The sequence below is a fragment of the Scyliorhinus torazame genome, chromosome 13, assembly GCF_047496885.1.
Source record: "Scyliorhinus torazame isolate Kashiwa2021f chromosome 13, sScyTor2.1, whole genome shotgun sequence".
Taxonomy (NCBI): Eukaryota; Metazoa; Chordata; class Chondrichthyes; order Carcharhiniformes; family Scyliorhinidae; genus Scyliorhinus; species Scyliorhinus torazame.
This window is the reverse complement of record NC_092719.1, coordinates 165,082,799-165,100,856: the sequence shown is the minus strand read 5'-3', so window position 1 is coordinate 165,100,856 and position 18,058 is coordinate 165,082,799. Positions and strand designations below refer to the sequence as shown.

The 18,058-nt window shown below is 46.3% G+C and overlaps 2 protein-coding genes across 6 annotated transcripts in view; one reads left to right on the top strand and one right to left on the bottom strand.

Moving 5' to 3' along the window:
• Window positions 1-18,058, top strand: part of LOC140388345 (receptor-type tyrosine-protein phosphatase gamma-like) — a 1,184,455-nt gene that overhangs the window by 104,201 nt on the left and 1,062,196 nt on the right. For all 5 annotated transcript variants that reach the window (XM_072472367.1, XM_072472365.1, XM_072472362.1 and 2 more), the window contains exon 2: window positions 11,632-11,736. In XM_072472367.1, the coding sequence (XP_072328468.1) occupies window positions 11,632-11,736 (105 nt within the window). The remainder of the gene's footprint in view (window positions 1-11,631; window positions 11,737-18,058) is intronic.
• LOC140388346 (interferon alpha-inducible protein 27, mitochondrial-like) lies at window positions 8,508-8,881 on the bottom strand. The gene has a single exon (XM_072472368.1). The coding sequence runs from the start codon at window positions 8,844-8,846 to the stop codon at window positions 8,574-8,576; it is 273 nt and encodes a 90-aa protein (XP_072328469.1). The 5' UTR covers window positions 8,847-8,881; the 3' UTR covers window positions 8,508-8,573.

Here is an 18,058-nt window from a genome sequence, read left to right as displayed (position 1 = left end):
ATTACTTTCTTTACAGAAAGGAAAAAGATCTTGCTTCTGGATCCTTCTGGTTAGTTGAAGGGACCTTCAGGCCCAACTTGACAATCAATCTTCTTTTTAAAATCTGGTCTTCTTTAGATGTATTCACTGATGAGCTTGGTTGCTGTGTCCTATCTTTCCCATGTACTGAGCTGTGAGAGCTGGCTCTGCTGGCTGTCTCTGAGCTGACTTTGCCTCCTCTTTAAATTCTAGTCTTCTTTAGATGTATTAGCTGTTTTAGCTCGGCTGCTATGCGCTGTCCCTTTCCCATGGCCGAGCTGACTGTAATCTGACTCTGAGCTGTTTGTTCTTTCTCTGCTTCTCCCTGAGTTCTGGTTCTGGGGTTATATTCTCTTTCTAACAGTTATTAGTTTTTATGACTTTATTGTAAAGTAACTCTTAGCACTTTGATTGACAAACGTATCTTTGAACTAAACATTCTAATCCAACTACGTATTCATTTTGACATAACCTCCCCTTTCCAGTCTCTGATTACATTGTTTCCTTTGTGATGTTCAAAAATGCTTTGACTTCAAGAGGTGTTGTTGCTTACTTTGGTTGGCTCTTAATTTGTTACCCGTTGTGTCTTTACTTAATTTGCTCTATTTCTATAACCTTTGCTCTAGAGGCGGCAGGTATCTTTATGATACCGCCACGAGGTTCGAGTTCAAGTACTGATCAATGACTCGACACACCAATTAGTAAGATTCAAATCAAAACACATTTATTATACACAGTCAATTACTACTCATGAATAAAACTCTACTTACTAGACTATCTCTATCACTAAAAGGCCTATACTTAGCTTCGGAACTGGCCCACCAGGTCAGGGGAGCAAATGGCCTTTCATTCGATCCTGAGTCTGCATGATTCAAAAGCTGGTATGGACTGGTAGCTAGGAGCACCTATCTCGTGGCGTGCATTGACTGGAGACTTACTTGGTTGCTGCGGCAGCTAGGCAGGTCACTGTCAAGGGTTGTTTTGCACTGCTGAGTGACCCTGCCAAGAAGACCGATTTGAACTTGGGGGCTCTATATAGTCCCCAGGGGCTTCGCGCCGTTCGGGGCGGACCCCGTATCTGGTTCCAAGTGATTGGACTACGTTCCGATCACTTGGATCGATTTCTCCAATTCTGGAGTTGTTCCCTGATCGTTGGGTGGTCCCTGAGTGTCCGTTGGCCTTCCTTTGTCTTGGCTCCTGCCAGCGCCGAGGAGTCTGGCTTGGCCTTATTCACCTTGCATGTTTCAATTGTTCCCGGGGATTGCTCATTAGTATGCAGATGGCTGTGAGTTTCAGTGCTGTCTGGGTTGCTGCAAGTTCTAATACACAGGAGACTTTGCACTTGCTAGTTTTTCCTGGCTTGGCTGAATTTCCCTGCATTCTTTGCGGATCTCCATTTTAAGTCGGGAAGTGGCCAACCCAGGTGGCTATGACAAAACAAAATTTCTTTACCCGTCAGTCTGGCCTCAATAAAAGTCGAGATGGATTTGCAGGTACAGCATTAGTCATTTTATTTGACTTGCAAGCCTGATTCATTTCACAGAGGCACAGGACACATCTAGTCTCCTACACCCCGGGAAAGCGAATGAACAAGGAGACAAAGGGATTTCTGCAAATACATTCAAATGGTATATAGTTTCACATACACGATTCCCATAGGTCATCCTATACCCCTCCTGACCTGGTCATACATTCTGATTGGCTCACTTCTCATCCCTTCCTCTGGCCCCCTTATTACCCAGCATCCTTTTCTCCTCCTTTGGTGGACACACCTCCTCCTTGCTTTGCCATGCGGTCTGAAATCCTTTGTCTGTGAACTCACCAGAATGAGACTGGCCTATCTCTACATTACAGTAACTAATATCTCTAAAGTAACTATTTTATATCACAATCGTCAGCTACACTCCCTCCTTGTGATTCCGAACGCGAAGCGTGAAGGGTCACATAACTGCGTTGTCTTCACTTCCTGACCCAGCAAGCACTTTTCCATGGCCTCTACACTAACCATAACTATGTATGAAAATTTTTAACTAACAATTCTAAGTGGCGCTATGTCACAACAGGGACATGCATTACAACATTAAAAAAACGGTACCTCTAACTATCCTCCATAAACTACACTCACTTAAACATCCAAAAATAATCTACAACACTTTAAATGTACAAATAGCAGCAACACAAGTTTCTCTGGCTTGGCAGTCAAGCACAGAGGTTTACATTCTCTCAGTTGTCTTTATTCACAAAATGACGCCGAACGAATATCCTTTATTGTAGATCAAGGGGTTCGGGGGCCTGGTGAAAACCGAAAATAGGGGATTTCATACTGTATACCGGGATGCGAGAGCGGTAGGGTCTCCTTCGCCATTTCCTCATGCAGATAGTCTGCACGATGCTGCAAAATATCGTCAGTACTAAAAAGAATTCAATTACTTATGAAAGGGAGTACCATGTTATAAACGTATCACACCATGATGGTGTGTTGTTACTTGTCACTGGGCTCTGGGTGCTATGGGGAAGTGAATCATTGACGGTCGGTGGGGGTTGGGGTCATGGGGTTCGCGTCCGCGCGTAACCGCATATACATTATAACGAAAAACACATATGCCGTATTCATTGTTCTCTTCTTTTCCTTTCTTCTCTTCCTTTTTTGTCTCTTCTCTCTTCCTGGAGCTTCTGGAATTCTGTAAATCAAGCATAGTTTCTGTTACTATCTTGTTTAATATCTTGAATGTTAGCATGTCTGTCTTTTAGTGCCAATTTCTCTTTTATAATTGGTCACCATGTGTGACTCCCTCATTTTAATTATTTTTTTAACCGAAAATTTGGACTAGACATCTAAGAAAATACTGCCGTACTGCGAGCCGTCTCGCAGCCTGTGTGATTTACCATCCTAGTGTTTGAGGATGTAAATAGCAGAGGGAAGCAACCATAGGTTGCCAAAACCAAACAAAAGAATTTTGAACATAATGAGCCAAAAATGGGGTGCTTATGGGCTGCGGCGGGTAAGATTTGGATGGAATCCCCGGGTAGGACGGTGATCAATGCCGTATGTGCTCTACCCGAGCGTAGTTGACCAGAGGGGGGTCCTCAGACAGGGCGGAGACCAATACCGTATCTCCACTGCCTGAGCAACCGGTAAGAATGTGGTCATCGTGGGGGCTGCCTCTCGTGATTACCTTCGAATCAGGAGAGTAGTTATGATTGTTGTCTGCTGACAGACTAGTTCCTCTGAACTGTTGTCTGGGACAAACTAGATCCTCTAACAAGTTTCTGTCAACAGACTAGTTCCTCTGAACAATTATCTGGGACAAACTAGATCCTCTAACAAGTTTCTGTCAACAGACTAGTTCCTCTGAACAATTATCTGGGACAAACTAGATCCATTAACAGCCATTGGCCGTCAAAGGGGGTGGTGACATGGGGACGTGAAAAATGTTCCGATTTTTACATACAACACATAACAATAACACTAACAGACATGCTGCAGATTCCATCAGAAAGGACACCGTTTCTTCCAAGCGGTTCCTTTGAAACATCATCTGGACACCTCAGTTATCAGTTGTGAACATGGTCGCAAAGGGGTTCTCGTTTTGGGAGTCAGACTCAAAGTCATCCTCTTCTCCCGGATGCCATACTCTGGAATGGATGAGGGTTGATAAAGCTGCATGGTGTGACTTAGGGTCCATCTCGTCGTTTCGGACGAGCCTGTATGAATTGTCACGGTGCCAAAAAGTTGTATCTAATTCTGTGGGGACGGAGTCGGGGTCGTCATCGTAGGGCAGTGGTCTTTGGTGAGGTTTGTCGAGGAATGTGATCAAGAAGGGATCACTCGAATCGTGTTCAGAGTTGCTGGGTGTGGGGCCTGTTGCATGGGGATAGTAGGGAGGCGTGCTGTGGCTATTGCCTGTGTCACAGTCGCTGTTGCTGCTGCTGCTGTCTGTGGGTGTTCCGGGACGGAGTCTAGAGTTCGGGGGTGGAGTCGAGGGTGAGTCCGTGGATGGGTCGGACGTGTTTGGGGAAGGTAGGGATACGTTGGCTGTGGGCAGGGTGTGCTCTGCTGCGTCGAGCATGATGTGCTGTGTGTGGCTAGACTGCAAGCCATATGCCTTGAGCTGGTTAATATGGAACCACGCGGTCTTCCCGTTGGGGTACTTAATTTTATACATGAAGGGGCTTACTTTGTCTGCAATGGAGTACGGACCCGAATACTTGGGTGACAGGAACGTGCTGGGGTTGTAAATGGAGAGCATGACCTGCTGTCCTACTTCAAACTCAGTCGCGTGCACTGTCTTGTCGAAACAGGCCTTGCTTTGTTTCTTCCTGGTGCCTAATTTTACTGCGGCTGCTAGCTGAGCCGTTTTTACATTATCCACTAATTGTTTGACAGAATTCTCGTGTGTGAGAGACGCCACTTCGGGGCTGGTCAAGTCAAGTCCTAATAAAAACTCTGTGTCTTTCATGGGTCGGCCGGTCATGAGAGTGTGTGGGGTGTATCCTGTGGATGTTGAAACGGTGTTACGTAAAAACATTAATGCAAAAGCGAGGACTGAATCCCAAGTGGTGCTGTTTTGTTGGACCATTTTCCTGAGGGTTGCTTTTAGGGTCCGGTTCATTCGCTCCACGATACCACTTGACTGGGGGTGGTATGCAATGTGGAATTTTTGGGTAATGCCAAATATCATGAGGACGTTCTTCATGACACGTCCCGTAAAATGGGAACCTTGGTTGGATTCAATGCTGCGGGGGAGTCCCCATCTCGAAAAGATGTGGTGGGTTAAAATCTTCGCTGTAGTCTTTGCCGTGTTTGTCCTAGATGGGAATGCTTCTACCCATTTTGTAAACGTGTCTATGACAACTAACACGTACTTGTGACCATTCCTGCTAGGGGGCAATGGTCCTATAAAATCAATCTGGTGGTTATTCCAGGGACCATTAACGGGGCGGGTGTGGCTAAGCTGAGCTTTCTTTGCATATCTGTCCGGATTGTTTTGGGCACAGATAAGGCAATTTTCATACCTAGTGCGTGACGTCTTCCTTTAAATTCGGCCACCAACAGAGCTGCCTGAGGTGGGCTGTAGTGGGGTCAATTCCCTGATGCCCATGACTATCATGGAACAAACAAATGAGCTGATTCCTGTCTGTTCAGGAACCACATAAAGGGTGTCTTAGGATCACGCCGTCATGTGTGGTCAGTGCATTTTTAAACCTATCGTATGGGGCTGGAAAGCTTCCTTTTAAAATCTCCCTGAGATTACTATCTTGCTTCTGGGCCTGCACTAAATCCTCGATATTAGTCTGTGAGACCTCAACTGCCTTCACTGGGGTGCTTTCGGGGGGTTTCCAAAAATGTCCATGTCTGGAACCTGCTTCAGCCAGTGCGTCGGCTTTTACATTTCCAGGTGGGGAGGAACGGTGGTGACTTCGAACTTTAACGATGCCAAATACCCTGTCCTGGGCTTTATCCAAAATGTGCCGGAGCAATGGGGCTGAAGGGAGGGGTTTTCCGTCCGCGGAAACAAATCCTCTTGCTTTCCACAGGGGTAGGAATTCTGTGATGCTGTTACAGACATAGAGGCTGTCCGAGTATATGTCTGCTGGGCTGGGGAAGGAATCTGGGTGATCTATGATGTACACAATGGCTGCTAGTTCTGCCGCTTGCGCGCCTAAGTGTCCTGGCAGTTTTAAGGAGATTTCTTCTAGGGCGCGTCCCTGCGCGTCCTCAACATAGATGCCGCATCCTGTAATGCGCTTCCCGTCTAATACAGTGGAAGAACCATCCACATATATTCTTAAAGGTGCGCATGTGTCTGTGTGCTGGGGGCTCTGGGGTGGACTACCTATCTTTCTGGGGGGTGTTTTTGCGATAAAGGGGCCTGTGTTGTGGTGCGGAGAGATGATTTCACATTCGTGGGGGGTGCCTGGGTACTGAAGGTTGTCGGCTAGGAAAGTGTGGGTCTTGGTCCTTTTTACAGTGATGTCCCGTCCCTGCAAAAGAAGGGTTCTCTCATCTTGCTTACTGTACCGTCCTTAAGTCGTCCGTCTAGTAAAAGTTGGGTGGGGGTGTGTTCCGTGAGGATTGTGATGGGGTTTAGTCCAGTGATGTATGAAAAGTGTTGGACTGCCCAGAAAACTGCGAGCAGGTGCCTTTCACAGGCCGAAAATCCCTGCTCCACAGGATCTAAAACTCTGGAGGCGTAAGCCGCGGGTCTTAGCTGTTCGTGCTGTTCCTGGAGGAGCATGGCCGAAAGGGTGCGATCTGTGCTAGCTATCTCTATAGCATAGGGGGAAAGCGGGTCTGGAACCTGTAGTGCGGCGGCTGCAATGATTGCGCGCTTTAAAACATCTACAGCATCCGTGTGCTGCGGGAGCCATTCCCAAGGGGCTCCTTTCTTTAGGACTTCCGAGAGGGGTGCTGCCTTGGTGGCAAAACCGTCAATACAGTTTTGGCAGTAGCCAACCAGTCCTAAAAACGACCGGAGGGCTGAAACATTCTGGGGAATGGGCAATTTGACAATCGAGTCAATTCTTTTATGCTCGATCTCGCGATTACCATGTGTGATAATCGTTCCCAAATATACCACTTTGTCTTCCAAACGTTGGGCCTTTTGGGGGTTCACTATGCATCCAATGTGCTGTAGGAGTTCCAGGAATTCGTCCAGAAGCTCGATGTGCTCTGCCTTGGTGTCTGTCTGCAGTAATAGGTCGTCCACATACTGGACCAGACATTTGGGGCGAGAAAATTTTGATAAACCATTTGCCAGCTGTCGGTGGAAAATGGAGGGGGAGTTGTGGAATCCTTGTGGAAGGCATGTCCACATGTACTGCTCGTGATGCCATTGTGGTCATGTGGCGAACATCCATCCACTTCGAATGGGCATCCAGGGCTCCTTGAAAGGGTCCCACAAAGTCCAAGTGGAGGCGGGACCATGGTTGGCCCGGTCACTCCCATGGCTGGCTTCTGGTGCTCCTGGTACTGTGTACGTTGCTTCACCAAAGTTTCGATTTCCGTGTCTGTTCCAGGCCACCATACTTAACTCCAGGCCAACGTCTTCATTTTCGAGACTCCTGGGTATCTGCTCTGGAGGTCATGTAGGATTTCTCCCTGCCCTCACTCAGGCATGACCACCCTGGAGTACCAAGCAGAATGCCATCTTCCACACCGAGTTCAGCCACCTTTGTAATGAATGCTCGCAGGTCCTCCGAGAGAGCACAGTGTTGGTCCCGTACAGTATTATGTGGCGACCTTGGCCGACATCTGCATCCATGCCTTCACCTGAGCTGCTGTAACTGGCGAGGAGTCCATAAAGTGCAAGACTGCAATTACCTCGTCTGACGTGGCAGGCGTTGGCGTGCTGGTGGGCAATGCGATTCAGGTGAGGGCAGCTGTATGTGGAATATTTGTTCCTTAACAATGTTCCAACACATATTCATACAGTGCCAGGCGCAGTACCCAGCGCTGGATGCGGGCGGATGCCACGCAGGGGGAGGGGGAACTGCCCTATCCTTCTCAAACAACCCCATCAGGGGCTTGTGGTTCATGTAGGCCGTAAATGTATGTCCGTATATATACTGGTGGAATCGCTTCACCTTGAAGACCAACGCCAGACATTTATTTTCAATTTTTTGCGTAGTTCCACTCTTCCGTTACCAGGGTATGTGAAGCAAGTGCCGTAAGGTGAGGTATCGCAGGTTAACACAAAAGGCTTGGACAAATCAAAATGAGTCAGCAGATGCGAAGATGAGTGCCGCTGCTTCACCTCGTCGCAAACCATCTGTTGCAGTGGGTCCCAAAAACCATCATTGGCCCTTTGCTAGCAACAGATGCACTCGGGCCAACACAGTCGCCAAATTCGGAATGAACTCTCTATAATAGTTGATTAGACGCGAGAAGGAGCGGAGTTCTGTCGGTTCTTTTGGCACGGGGGCCTGCCGGATTGCTCGTACTTTGTCGGCCACTGGGTCAAAGCTATTCCATTCCACTCTGTCACCCAAGTAGACCACTTCTTTGGTGTGAAATATACACTTTTCGCACAATAGGTGGATCCCAGCTGCCTTGAACCGTGTAGTACTTCCTCCAGGTTCTTCATGTGTTCCCGTTCAGACAAACCAGTGATCAACACATCATCCAGGTAAATTGCGACCTGCAGCAATCCCCGGAGAATATTCTACATTACTCGTTGAAAAATGGCACATGCTGAGGAGCCTCTGAAAGGCAACCTGCTGTACTCATACAGACCCCTACGTATATTGATGGTCACGTACTTCAATGAGGCTGAGTCCAAAACTAATTGCAGATGAGCGTGACTCATGTCGAGCTTGGTGAATGTATGCCCTCCACTGAGCCGAGCATCCAGGTCTTCAATCATGGACACCGGGTAACTGTCCAAACAGGACACCCGATTAATCGTCATCTTATAGTCCCCGCAGAGACTGTCTGAACTGTCAGGCTTCATTTAAAAAAAAAAAATTATGCAGAGCATTTTATTAAATTTTAGTTTAAAATGTTCTCCCTCTATATTCAGAATGAAAGAGGCATTCATTCATCTCCAGCTGTTTTAGCGCCCGAGGATCGAAGCCACAAGAACACCTCCAATACCCAGAACAACTTTGGTTCCGGCCGACAACCCAACAGCTCCTGCAGATTGCAGGAGAGCCACCAGACTTCCAGCTGCTACACCTCCTCCATTGGCAACAGCTGCTGTCGACATCATACCTGCTGCAACAGAACCGCTTGCAATTCCAGCACTGGTAAATCCCACTAATCCCAGAACCACTGGAGCAGCAGCGATAGCAGCAGCTGCAGTTACAGCTGCAACAACTCCCAACATAATTTTCTGCTCATTTTCACTCTGTAACCACAGGACTGAGACACACACACCGGATCTCAGTTGACCATACACTCCCTGTGCAGAGGCACTCCCTGAATGCCGAGGATCGGCAATGCTGTCAATTTAAGCTGAACTGTCAGGCTTCATGAGTTGCACAACCGGCACAGCCCAATCTGAGAACTGCATTGGGTGCATGATCCCTAATTGCTCCAGGCGGCCAACTCTGTATCCACCTTTGGCTTCAATGCGTAGGGGATGGGATGGGCTCAAAAATATCATGGCTGGGCCTCTGGGTCCACCGAAACCTTGGTGGAGTCCCCTTGGATGTTACCTAGTCTGTCCTGAAGCACACCGGGAAATGCGCCAGCACTGTGCCTGGCCCATTGGGGTACATGCGGCACACCTGCTGCCAATCCCAAACTGGGGCCCGAACATTTTGCTACCACCAATGGCAGGTTTGCCAACTGTGCCTCGTATTTCATGGGACTTCTGTGGTGCCCCCGATCTCCAAGGGCTCGCCTGTATATGTTGCCAGCCGTGGGTTAGTGTACATCAACACCAAGTTGCGGATTCCCGAGATGATTCGGTCGTGCATGCATCGGCTGATTACTGAGACCGCAGCCCCGATATCGAGCTCAAACATGGTTGGGGAACCCGTTGATCTGGACCGTCACCTGGATGGGCACCACCAATGGTGCCGACATACAATAGAGGTGGCGGGCAGCCTCCACCTGGTCTTCCACTAAATGGGTCAGTTCCCTGGGACAGTCATCGGGGGTGTAGTTGCAGGCTGGTGAGTTTTCCCGCTGGTGCCTGTTCCGCCACTTTCTCTTGGTACCTGTGCATCCATCACGCTGGTCAGGAGTGTCCAGCATAGGCGACATCTTTCTCTGGGAAAATGCGGACGCTGGTCCTGGCCTCGAGGAGTGCATCCCCAATGGCGGGAGTCCTGAACCACAGCACGGGAAGTGAGTGCTCCGTGGCCAGCTGGGCACCCTAGGCTGAGGACAGCCAATCTCCGAAGCTCCTGAATGCGCCATCCGGAAAAAGCCATTGTGCTCAACTTCTTCAAATCTAGATACGTTTTGCCCAACAAGCATTCTTGAGTCGCCGCATCGCGGATGCCACAAACCAACTTGTTTCTGAGCGCCTCAGACAAGGTTGGGGTGAACTCGCAGAACTCGGTGAATTTTCGTAAACCGGCCAAGAAGTCGGCCACAGACTCTCACTAGTTTTGGGTGGCTGTGTGAAAATGAAAATGCCGGACTTGCAGTGGTGGTTTAGGATCAAAATGGTTGCTTACCAAGGAAACCAACTCCACAATCTGGCAGGTGTTGGGTGAGTCCGGGAAAGTCAAACTCTGGATGATGCTTTCGGTGTCTGCCTGTGCCACGAGGAGGTTCACCGTTGTCTCTCGTCGCCGACATTGTTGTTGAGCCGAAAGAAATAGCGCATTCGCTCGATATATTGGGCCCAGTCACCCATCTCAGCGTCGAACACCTCTAATTTCCCGATTAGTGGACCCGCAGCCTGGATGAAGGCCTCTTGTGGCCTAGTCGAGGTGAGCCTGGTCTGGAGGAAAAGGGCATCACCTGCAGCTCCATTTTACCCCCGTCGCCAATGTAAAGTTCCAGCGAGCGGCCACTCTGAAGCAGTGACTTTAATAAAAAGCTCAAGTTTATTTTAACTACTATAATGCAACTCCTACTCTCTCAAGGGTCCCGCGTCCAGCCCACTCTTGGTCTGGGGTGTTTATGTCCCATGAGGCCCTTGGCTTAAGGGTGTAGCTCCACCCCCTCGTCTAGGGGATCATACTCAGGAGAGCCACAGGGACTCTGCAGATCCCATAGCTTCCCACTGGGTTATAACAGCTGCTCCACATATTATGTTACTGAAGGTGGATTGAGGGCATTGTGGACAGTAATTGGCCAGTTAAGGGCCTCATGAAGCCAAAGGGCGGGTAGACGAGTGGGCAACTTACCCACTCTCCAGGTTAGGCGGATTGGCCATGATAAATTGCCCTTAGTGACAAAACAAAAGGTTAGGAAGGGTTATTGGGTTACGGGGATAGGGTGGAAGTGAGGGCTTAAGTGGGTCGGTGCAGACTCAATGGGCCGAATGGCCTCCTTCTGCATTGTATGTTCTATGTTCTTGTTCTATTCTAAATTGGCTTTTTTTTAAAGTGATTCTAAGTTCACAGAAGTTAGGGTGTTTTTCTTCTATTTTCCTCATGGCTACTTGTTTTTCTTGAACTTAACAGGTGCTTTACTACTAATAAACCTCTTTGAGATTTTGTGCTATATCCAGTATTTAAAAAAAAGAGTATTTTACATTCTGATCTGTTACCATCCTATTTACATAGACATGAGCTAAATTAGTACAGTGTCTATTTTAAAGATCAAAACTGCAAAACCCTGAATAACTCTGAAAATAAATACCGGTACAAGAAAATCTGTGTAAATTGTTAATTGTATATCAATTGTGAATATCTATAAGCCGGTGGAGGGCATTGATTAGGTTGTTACTTGAGCTCATATAAAGTGATACGACATTGGGGTGAAGATTTGAGTTAGGAGTTACATACTTGTACTGTTCTGCTGTGTGACTAAATCAAACCTGAGTAAAAATTGGCTTTGGTTTGAAATTTTGTCTATCAGGAGTGCAACGCATATGTAATTATTATTTTCACTAATTGCGAGTGTGTTATGTGGAAAATTTACAAAATAAATCCAGTGCAACTCCAATTACATAATCTACATTTTGTTTTTCTTTCACTTATTCCTAGCTTTGACAGAAGATCACGTTGGCTCACTACAGGAAAATGAGTTTGAAAATGTCATTCATATACGAAGACGTAGGGAATCTGGGGATCCATACTGGGCTTATTCAGGTAAGAGCAACTTTGACAGAATGATGAGCAAAGGACTACAATGGTGAAGTAGATAATGAAAAATTCCTCCATGTAAAAAAAAATACTCTTTTTTTTTAAATGGCTTTTGAATCCTCACCTTGGAAGTTTATTTGCCTCCAGTCTGAAGGTTTCAAACAGTGAACCATGACTTGTATTTTGTCCCTGATGGCCCACTGTGAATTGTGATATTAATTTCTTGTTGCTCAGGCGGTTGGATGTGTAACAGAAGTGGTTGCGTAGCTGCAATCACACTTTTTATACACAGTTAATTCATTATACTGTCTCTGAGGCCACTGAAAAGGTACCCTTCCCCTGAGATAAATGTCTTTGTGGTGTGTGCAGTAACAATCTGGAACAACCAGTTGCTCAATTGTATGAGTGGCTTTTTCTTTCACCATCACAAATGTGACTGGACAAACAAAGCAAATTGGTGTTTTTGTAGCTTATAGGGATGTAACGCGTAAGGCATTGTTTAGTAAAGCACAGTTCTACCATCAATACTGTGACAAGTGTTCTGCCAGTACAAGGCCATATTAAGTAACTAAATAAGTTTTTAATAATGTTGTGGAGTCCGCATTTGAGAGTAGCAAGTATGACCTTTACCCTCAAACACACTTTCATTATTTTAGGAAGACATCTTCCATAATGGGATCTTGCAGTAGTTTATCCGTGCAGTAGTTTATCCTGAGTAGAAGACGGTGTGTAGTAAATGTTGAACTGACTTGATTTGATGAATAGCTGATGTCTTGGTACTTGTGATGGTGAAAGTGAAAATGAGGGTGCAGGAATAAAGGGAAGATATACAGTGGAGTATTGCTCTGTACTCACTGCTGTATATATAGGAAATGACTTTCAAAATACTATTTACTTACTGATTGCCTAATTACTTGAATTCAGCTGTAGTTGTTTGCCACTTATTCTGCCAGTTTGAATTTTCCTACTTTCCTTCCCAATTTATTTAATTGTGTTATTTGGGTTCAACCAATAACTACTTAAATTTACCAAGATAAAGCTTTATCTAAGCATTAGCTGATACAGTTTACTGGTTCATTCATTAGATCATTGATAAGTTTGGTGCATCCAATGTGTTTTTATGAATCCTAAAGTGTTTAATAATACTTGGTTCTTGAACAGTAAACTCACAAAAATATCCAAATTAATCTGTATTTCTGGTTCCTTAAATGCAAAGCTCCAATCGTGGATATTTCAGTGACAGATTATTATTTGACATCTTATATCACTCTTTGAACGCTCTTTTAGCTGGTTACTTGGCCTTAATATTGTAAATGCCAGATTGTGACCATTTTAAATCGATGGATCACGTTTGCTTACACTGATGTATGGAACTGAATTTTCATTGGGCTGAGGAAATGGGCTTGGTGACATCTCTGCCAGCAATTTCCATTATCAGCCAGTCTAGCCAATCTGTTAGCATGTCCTGTGTATTTTCATAGAGACGGCTTTGGGAACGAGCGAAAGTTACCTGCCAGGCAGAGGCAATTAGTTAATCAGATTAATTCAAGTATCTATTGAGGGCATTAATCCGAATTTTCCAGAAAGCCTCCAGGCCCCTGGCAGAGTCAGAAGCCCGACTAATGGATGGAGGCAGGCTCCTGGTGGCAAGAGCATCAATATTGTATTTAATTCCTTACTGCCTCCCCAACCAACACCAGAGTCATGATTGGCAGAGACCCACAGATGTGCCCACAGGCCATCCTGTGGTGGTTTTGGCCTCACAGCAGTCTCTACTCTTTAAAACTTTCTGAAGTCGCCAGTAGGTGCGTCCATCTTAAGGCGCCCTATTGATCTCCTACCTTTATCGGCAGCATGCATCTTTCCTGGTGGGGCTGCCGGTTGCACAGTGTCTCAGGTGCTCCGATTGGCTCTTCTGGCTGTCGAGCTCACCTGCAGTCCTTAAATGGATGGACTCCTGGAACCAAAAGTCTCCTCCAAAGTCTCCTATTGCTGGCATGTTTGGGTCCTTGGCCTGCATTTCATCTCAACAGTAACAAAACTCTAGCCGAGCATTGCTTTTTATTGCAGTCCTAGAAATTCGTTTTTTTTTTTCAATCATGACTTTTTAGCTGAGCATCTATGGATTTGTTACAAACTTAGTTGTGAGGAAAAATATTACATGGTGATTCTGTTTTAACTCAAAATGAAAATGGCACTAAATTTACAAACTTTTAAATTCGTCCAATAAAATTTATTTTTGCCATATGTTTAAAAAGTGTTCCAATGAATGGAAATACTTATTTTTAATTCAAAATGTTACTGTTGGAAACTGCCATTTGTTCAATTCTCTTAGTTTATCTTTGAGAAAGAATGTGACAAAATATGCTTGAATAGTGCTGCTTCCCTGGTATTATACCTGCTGTGCCAATGTGCTTATCATCTAATTACAAGATGAACAAATTAGTTACATGAAATAAAGCAATGATCAAGATTTTGCAGGTGCAATTAGTTGCAGTAAAGTTGCTGGTGTCTGTGAGGCCCAAGTCTTTCAGGCCAGTACTCTTGATAAGAAAGGAAGAAAATTATTCTGTTGCATTGCTTACATCATCAGATCCAAATAATTTTTACCTCCATTTACTCTCCTGATAAATCCAGCGAATCTTGATAAGTGAAAAGTTGTTTCCAATCCTAACGATATTGCATATATTTGAATTGTTCTTCAATATATAAATTGTAATCAATCACCTGCAATTTTACCTGATTAGTGATACCTAATTAGACCTATGTATTTTTACCTTGAACTGATAAATGAAGCGAATCTAAAGGGTGAGCAGCGGATGATACATTTATCACCCCAAGACATGGGAGTTGGGGCAGATTAGAGAGATTATCGCATTACATTTCAGCGGAGCAAAGCAACAGCTGGCAATAGGAAGGAAATAGCTTTCCATTTCAAAATATCTAAAACCTATTTATAACATGGCAAGTACAGAAAATAATACAAGTATATTTCAAAGACTTTAAAAAAATCTTTGAATTGCACACTATCTGAAAGCCTGAGGAAAATACAATGCATTTTAATATTTATAAACTCAATTTTATGAACAAACAGAATCCATGTTTTTTGAATATTGCTTGTGTGACTGCATAGATATATTGCTGAGATTCTGACCAATTTCAACAAAGTTACATATCTCTAAAGCTTCATTCAAATATTTGAGATTAGCATAATTTAATCCTCTAATGAGCTAATGACAGTTGTTGTAAACCAAGGGTAAAAGTAGAAGGAGGACATTATGTAATGACTATTTAGCTATAGAAAAGAAGTGAGACCATTGTAGCATAATGTTAGGAAGATCTGGGGCGGGATTTTCCGACCCCCCCCCCCCCCCCCCCCCCCCCCCCCCCCCCCCCCCCGGCCTGGTCGGAGAATTGCCGGGGGGCGGCGTGAATCCCGGCCCCGGCCGTCGAATACTCCGACACCGAAAATTTGGCGGGGGTGGGAATCACGGCGCACCAGTCGGGCCCCCCTCCCCCGCCGATTCTCCGGCCCGCGATGGGCCGAAGTCCCTGCTGTCATGCCAGTCCCGCCGGTGTGAATCAAACCACCTAACTTTCTGGCGGGACTGGCGGCGCAGCCGGGCTCCGGGGTCCTGGGGTGGCCTGGCCCGCGATCGGGGCCCACCGATCCACGGGTGGGCCTGTGCCGTGGGGGCACTCTTTTCCTTCCGCCTCGACCATTGCCGCCACGATGGCTGATGCGGAAGTGACCCCCCCTGCGCATGCGCAGGGATGACGTCAGCAGCCGCCGACGCTCCCACACATGCACAGCCTTACGCCGACCGGCGAGGTCTCTTCTGCTCCGGCTGGCGTGGCGCCAAAGGCTTTTCCTGCCAGCCGGCGGCGCGTCAACCACTCCGGCGCGGGGCTAGCCTCTCAAGGTGAGGGCTTGGCCCCTAAAGGTGCGGATTCTCCGCACCTTTGGGGCGGCCCGGCGCTGGAGTGGTTCCCGCCGGGACCCCCCGCCCCGCCGGGTAGGGGAGAATCCCGGCCCTGGGGTCAATCACCTAACAGAGATATTTGAATCATCGGCAGCCACAGGTGAGGTGCCTGAAGATTGGAGAGTGGCGAATGTTGCGCCCTTGTTTAAGAAGGGCAGCAGGGAAAAGCCTGGGAACTACAGACCGGTGAGCCTAACGTCTGTAGTAGGTAAGTTGCTAGAAGGTATCTGAGAGATAGGATCTACAAGCATTTAGAGAGGCAAGGACTGATTCGGGGCAGTCAGCATGGCTTTGTGCGCGGAAAATCATGTCTCACAAATTTGATTGAGTTTTTTGAGGGGGTGACCAAGAAGGTAGATGAGGGCAGTGCAGTAGACGTTGTCTACATGGACTTTAGCAAAGCCTTTGACAAGGTACCGCATGGTAGGTTGTTGCAGAAGGTTAAAGCTCACGGGATCCAGGGTGAGGTTGCCAATTGGATTCAAAATTGGCTGGACGACAGAAGGCAGAGGGTGGTTGTAGAGGGTTGTTTTTCAAACTGGAGGCCTGTGACCAGTGGTGTGCCTCGGATCGGTGCTGGGTCCACTGTTATTTGTGATTTATATTAATGATTTGGATGAGAATTTAGGAGGCATGGTTAGTAAGTTTGCAGATGACACCAAGATTGGTGGCACAGTGGATAGTGAAGAAGGTTATCTAGGATTGCAACGGGATCTTGATCAATTAGGCCAGTGGGCCGACGAATGGCAGATGGAGTTTAATTTAGATAAAAGTGAGGTGATGCATTTTGGCAGATCGAATCAGGCCAGGACCTACTCAGTTAATGGTATGGCGTTGGGGAGAGTTATAGAACAAAGAGATCTAGGAGTACAGGTTCATAGCTCCTTGAAGGTGGAGTCGCAGGTGGACAGGGTGGTGAAGAAGGCATTCGGCATGCTTGGTTTCATTGGTCAGAACATTGAATACAGGAGTTGGGACGTCTTGTTGAAGTTGTACAAGACATTGGTACGGCCACACTTGGAATACTGTGTGCAGTTCTGGTCACCCTATTATAGAAAGGATATTATTAAACTAGAAAGAGTGCAGAAAAGATTTACTAGGATGTTGCCGGGACTTGATGGTTTGAGTTATAAGGAGAGGCTGGATAGACTGGGACTTTTTTCCCTGGAGCGTAGGAGGCTTCGGGGTGATGTTATAGAGGTCTATAAAATAATGAGGGGCACAGATAAGGTAGATAGTCAGCATCTTTTCCCAAAGGTAGAGGAGTCTAAAACTAGAGGGCATAGGTTTAAGGTGAGAGGGGAGAGATTCAGAAGGGCCCAGAGGGGCAATTTCTTCACTCAGAGGGTAGTGAGTGTCTGGAATGGGCTGCCAGAGGTAGAAGTAGAGGCGGGTACAATTGTGTCTTTTAAAAAGCATTTAGATAGTTACATGGGTAAGATGGGTATAGAGGGTTATGGGCCAAGTGCGGGCAACTGGGACTAGCTTAATGGTAAAAACTGGGCGGCATGGACTGGTTGGGCCGAAGGGCCTGTTTCCATGCTGTAAACTTCTTTGATTCTATGACTGAGTTCAAATACTCTAAAATGAGATCTCCCACAGCTTTAGCGTTGCTATCTGTGTCTGAGTAGCATTTCTATAAGCAAAAGCTACTGCATCTAGAATACTTTTATTCCTAGCACAGAGACAACAGCTCCAAGCCGAACTCATCACTTGTAGATTTATCAATAGAAGCCAATTACTTATCTCATTACTGAAAAAGCAAGAGGATAGAACCAGAAGCCACTCATAGTAAAGTGAGAGGAGATGGGACCAGACAATGAATGGTGTGCATTTTGAAATCTACAACTGCTACTGATTTCTACTTGTGGATGGGACTGTTACCGTTCAACGCAAACATTAACAACAGGTAGCCAATGGAATTAGACCTGGATACAGCATACCAGAACATTCTGGCTCGTTTCAACTGCTGGATAAGATACCTAGTTTGTAAAGGCAATTTATGAACAAAGAAAACACACAGTCTGCTATGTTTGTTGAAGTCAAAAAAGAGTTAAAAATTAACACTGAAAATACAAAGCATTAAATATATACTCACTGTCCCACTTTCAGTTTGGATTAAAATATGTGGTTAAGGCAGCACGGTGGCGCAGTGGGTTGGCCCTGCAGCCTCACGGGGCCGAGGTCCCAGGTTCGATCCCAGCTCTGGGCCACTGTCTGTGTGGAGTTTGAACATTCTCCCCGTGTTTGCGTGGGTTTTGCCCCGGCAACCCAAAGATGTGCAGGCTAGGTGGATTGGCCACGCTAAATTGCCCCTTAATTGGAAAATATGAATTGGGTACACT

Bases quoted from the DNA above. Each gene is read 5' to 3' on its own strand.
- LOC140388346 (XM_072472368.1), bottom strand. From the start codon at position 8,846: ATGTTGGGAGTTGTTGCAGCTGTAACTGCAGCTGCTGCTATCGCTGCT.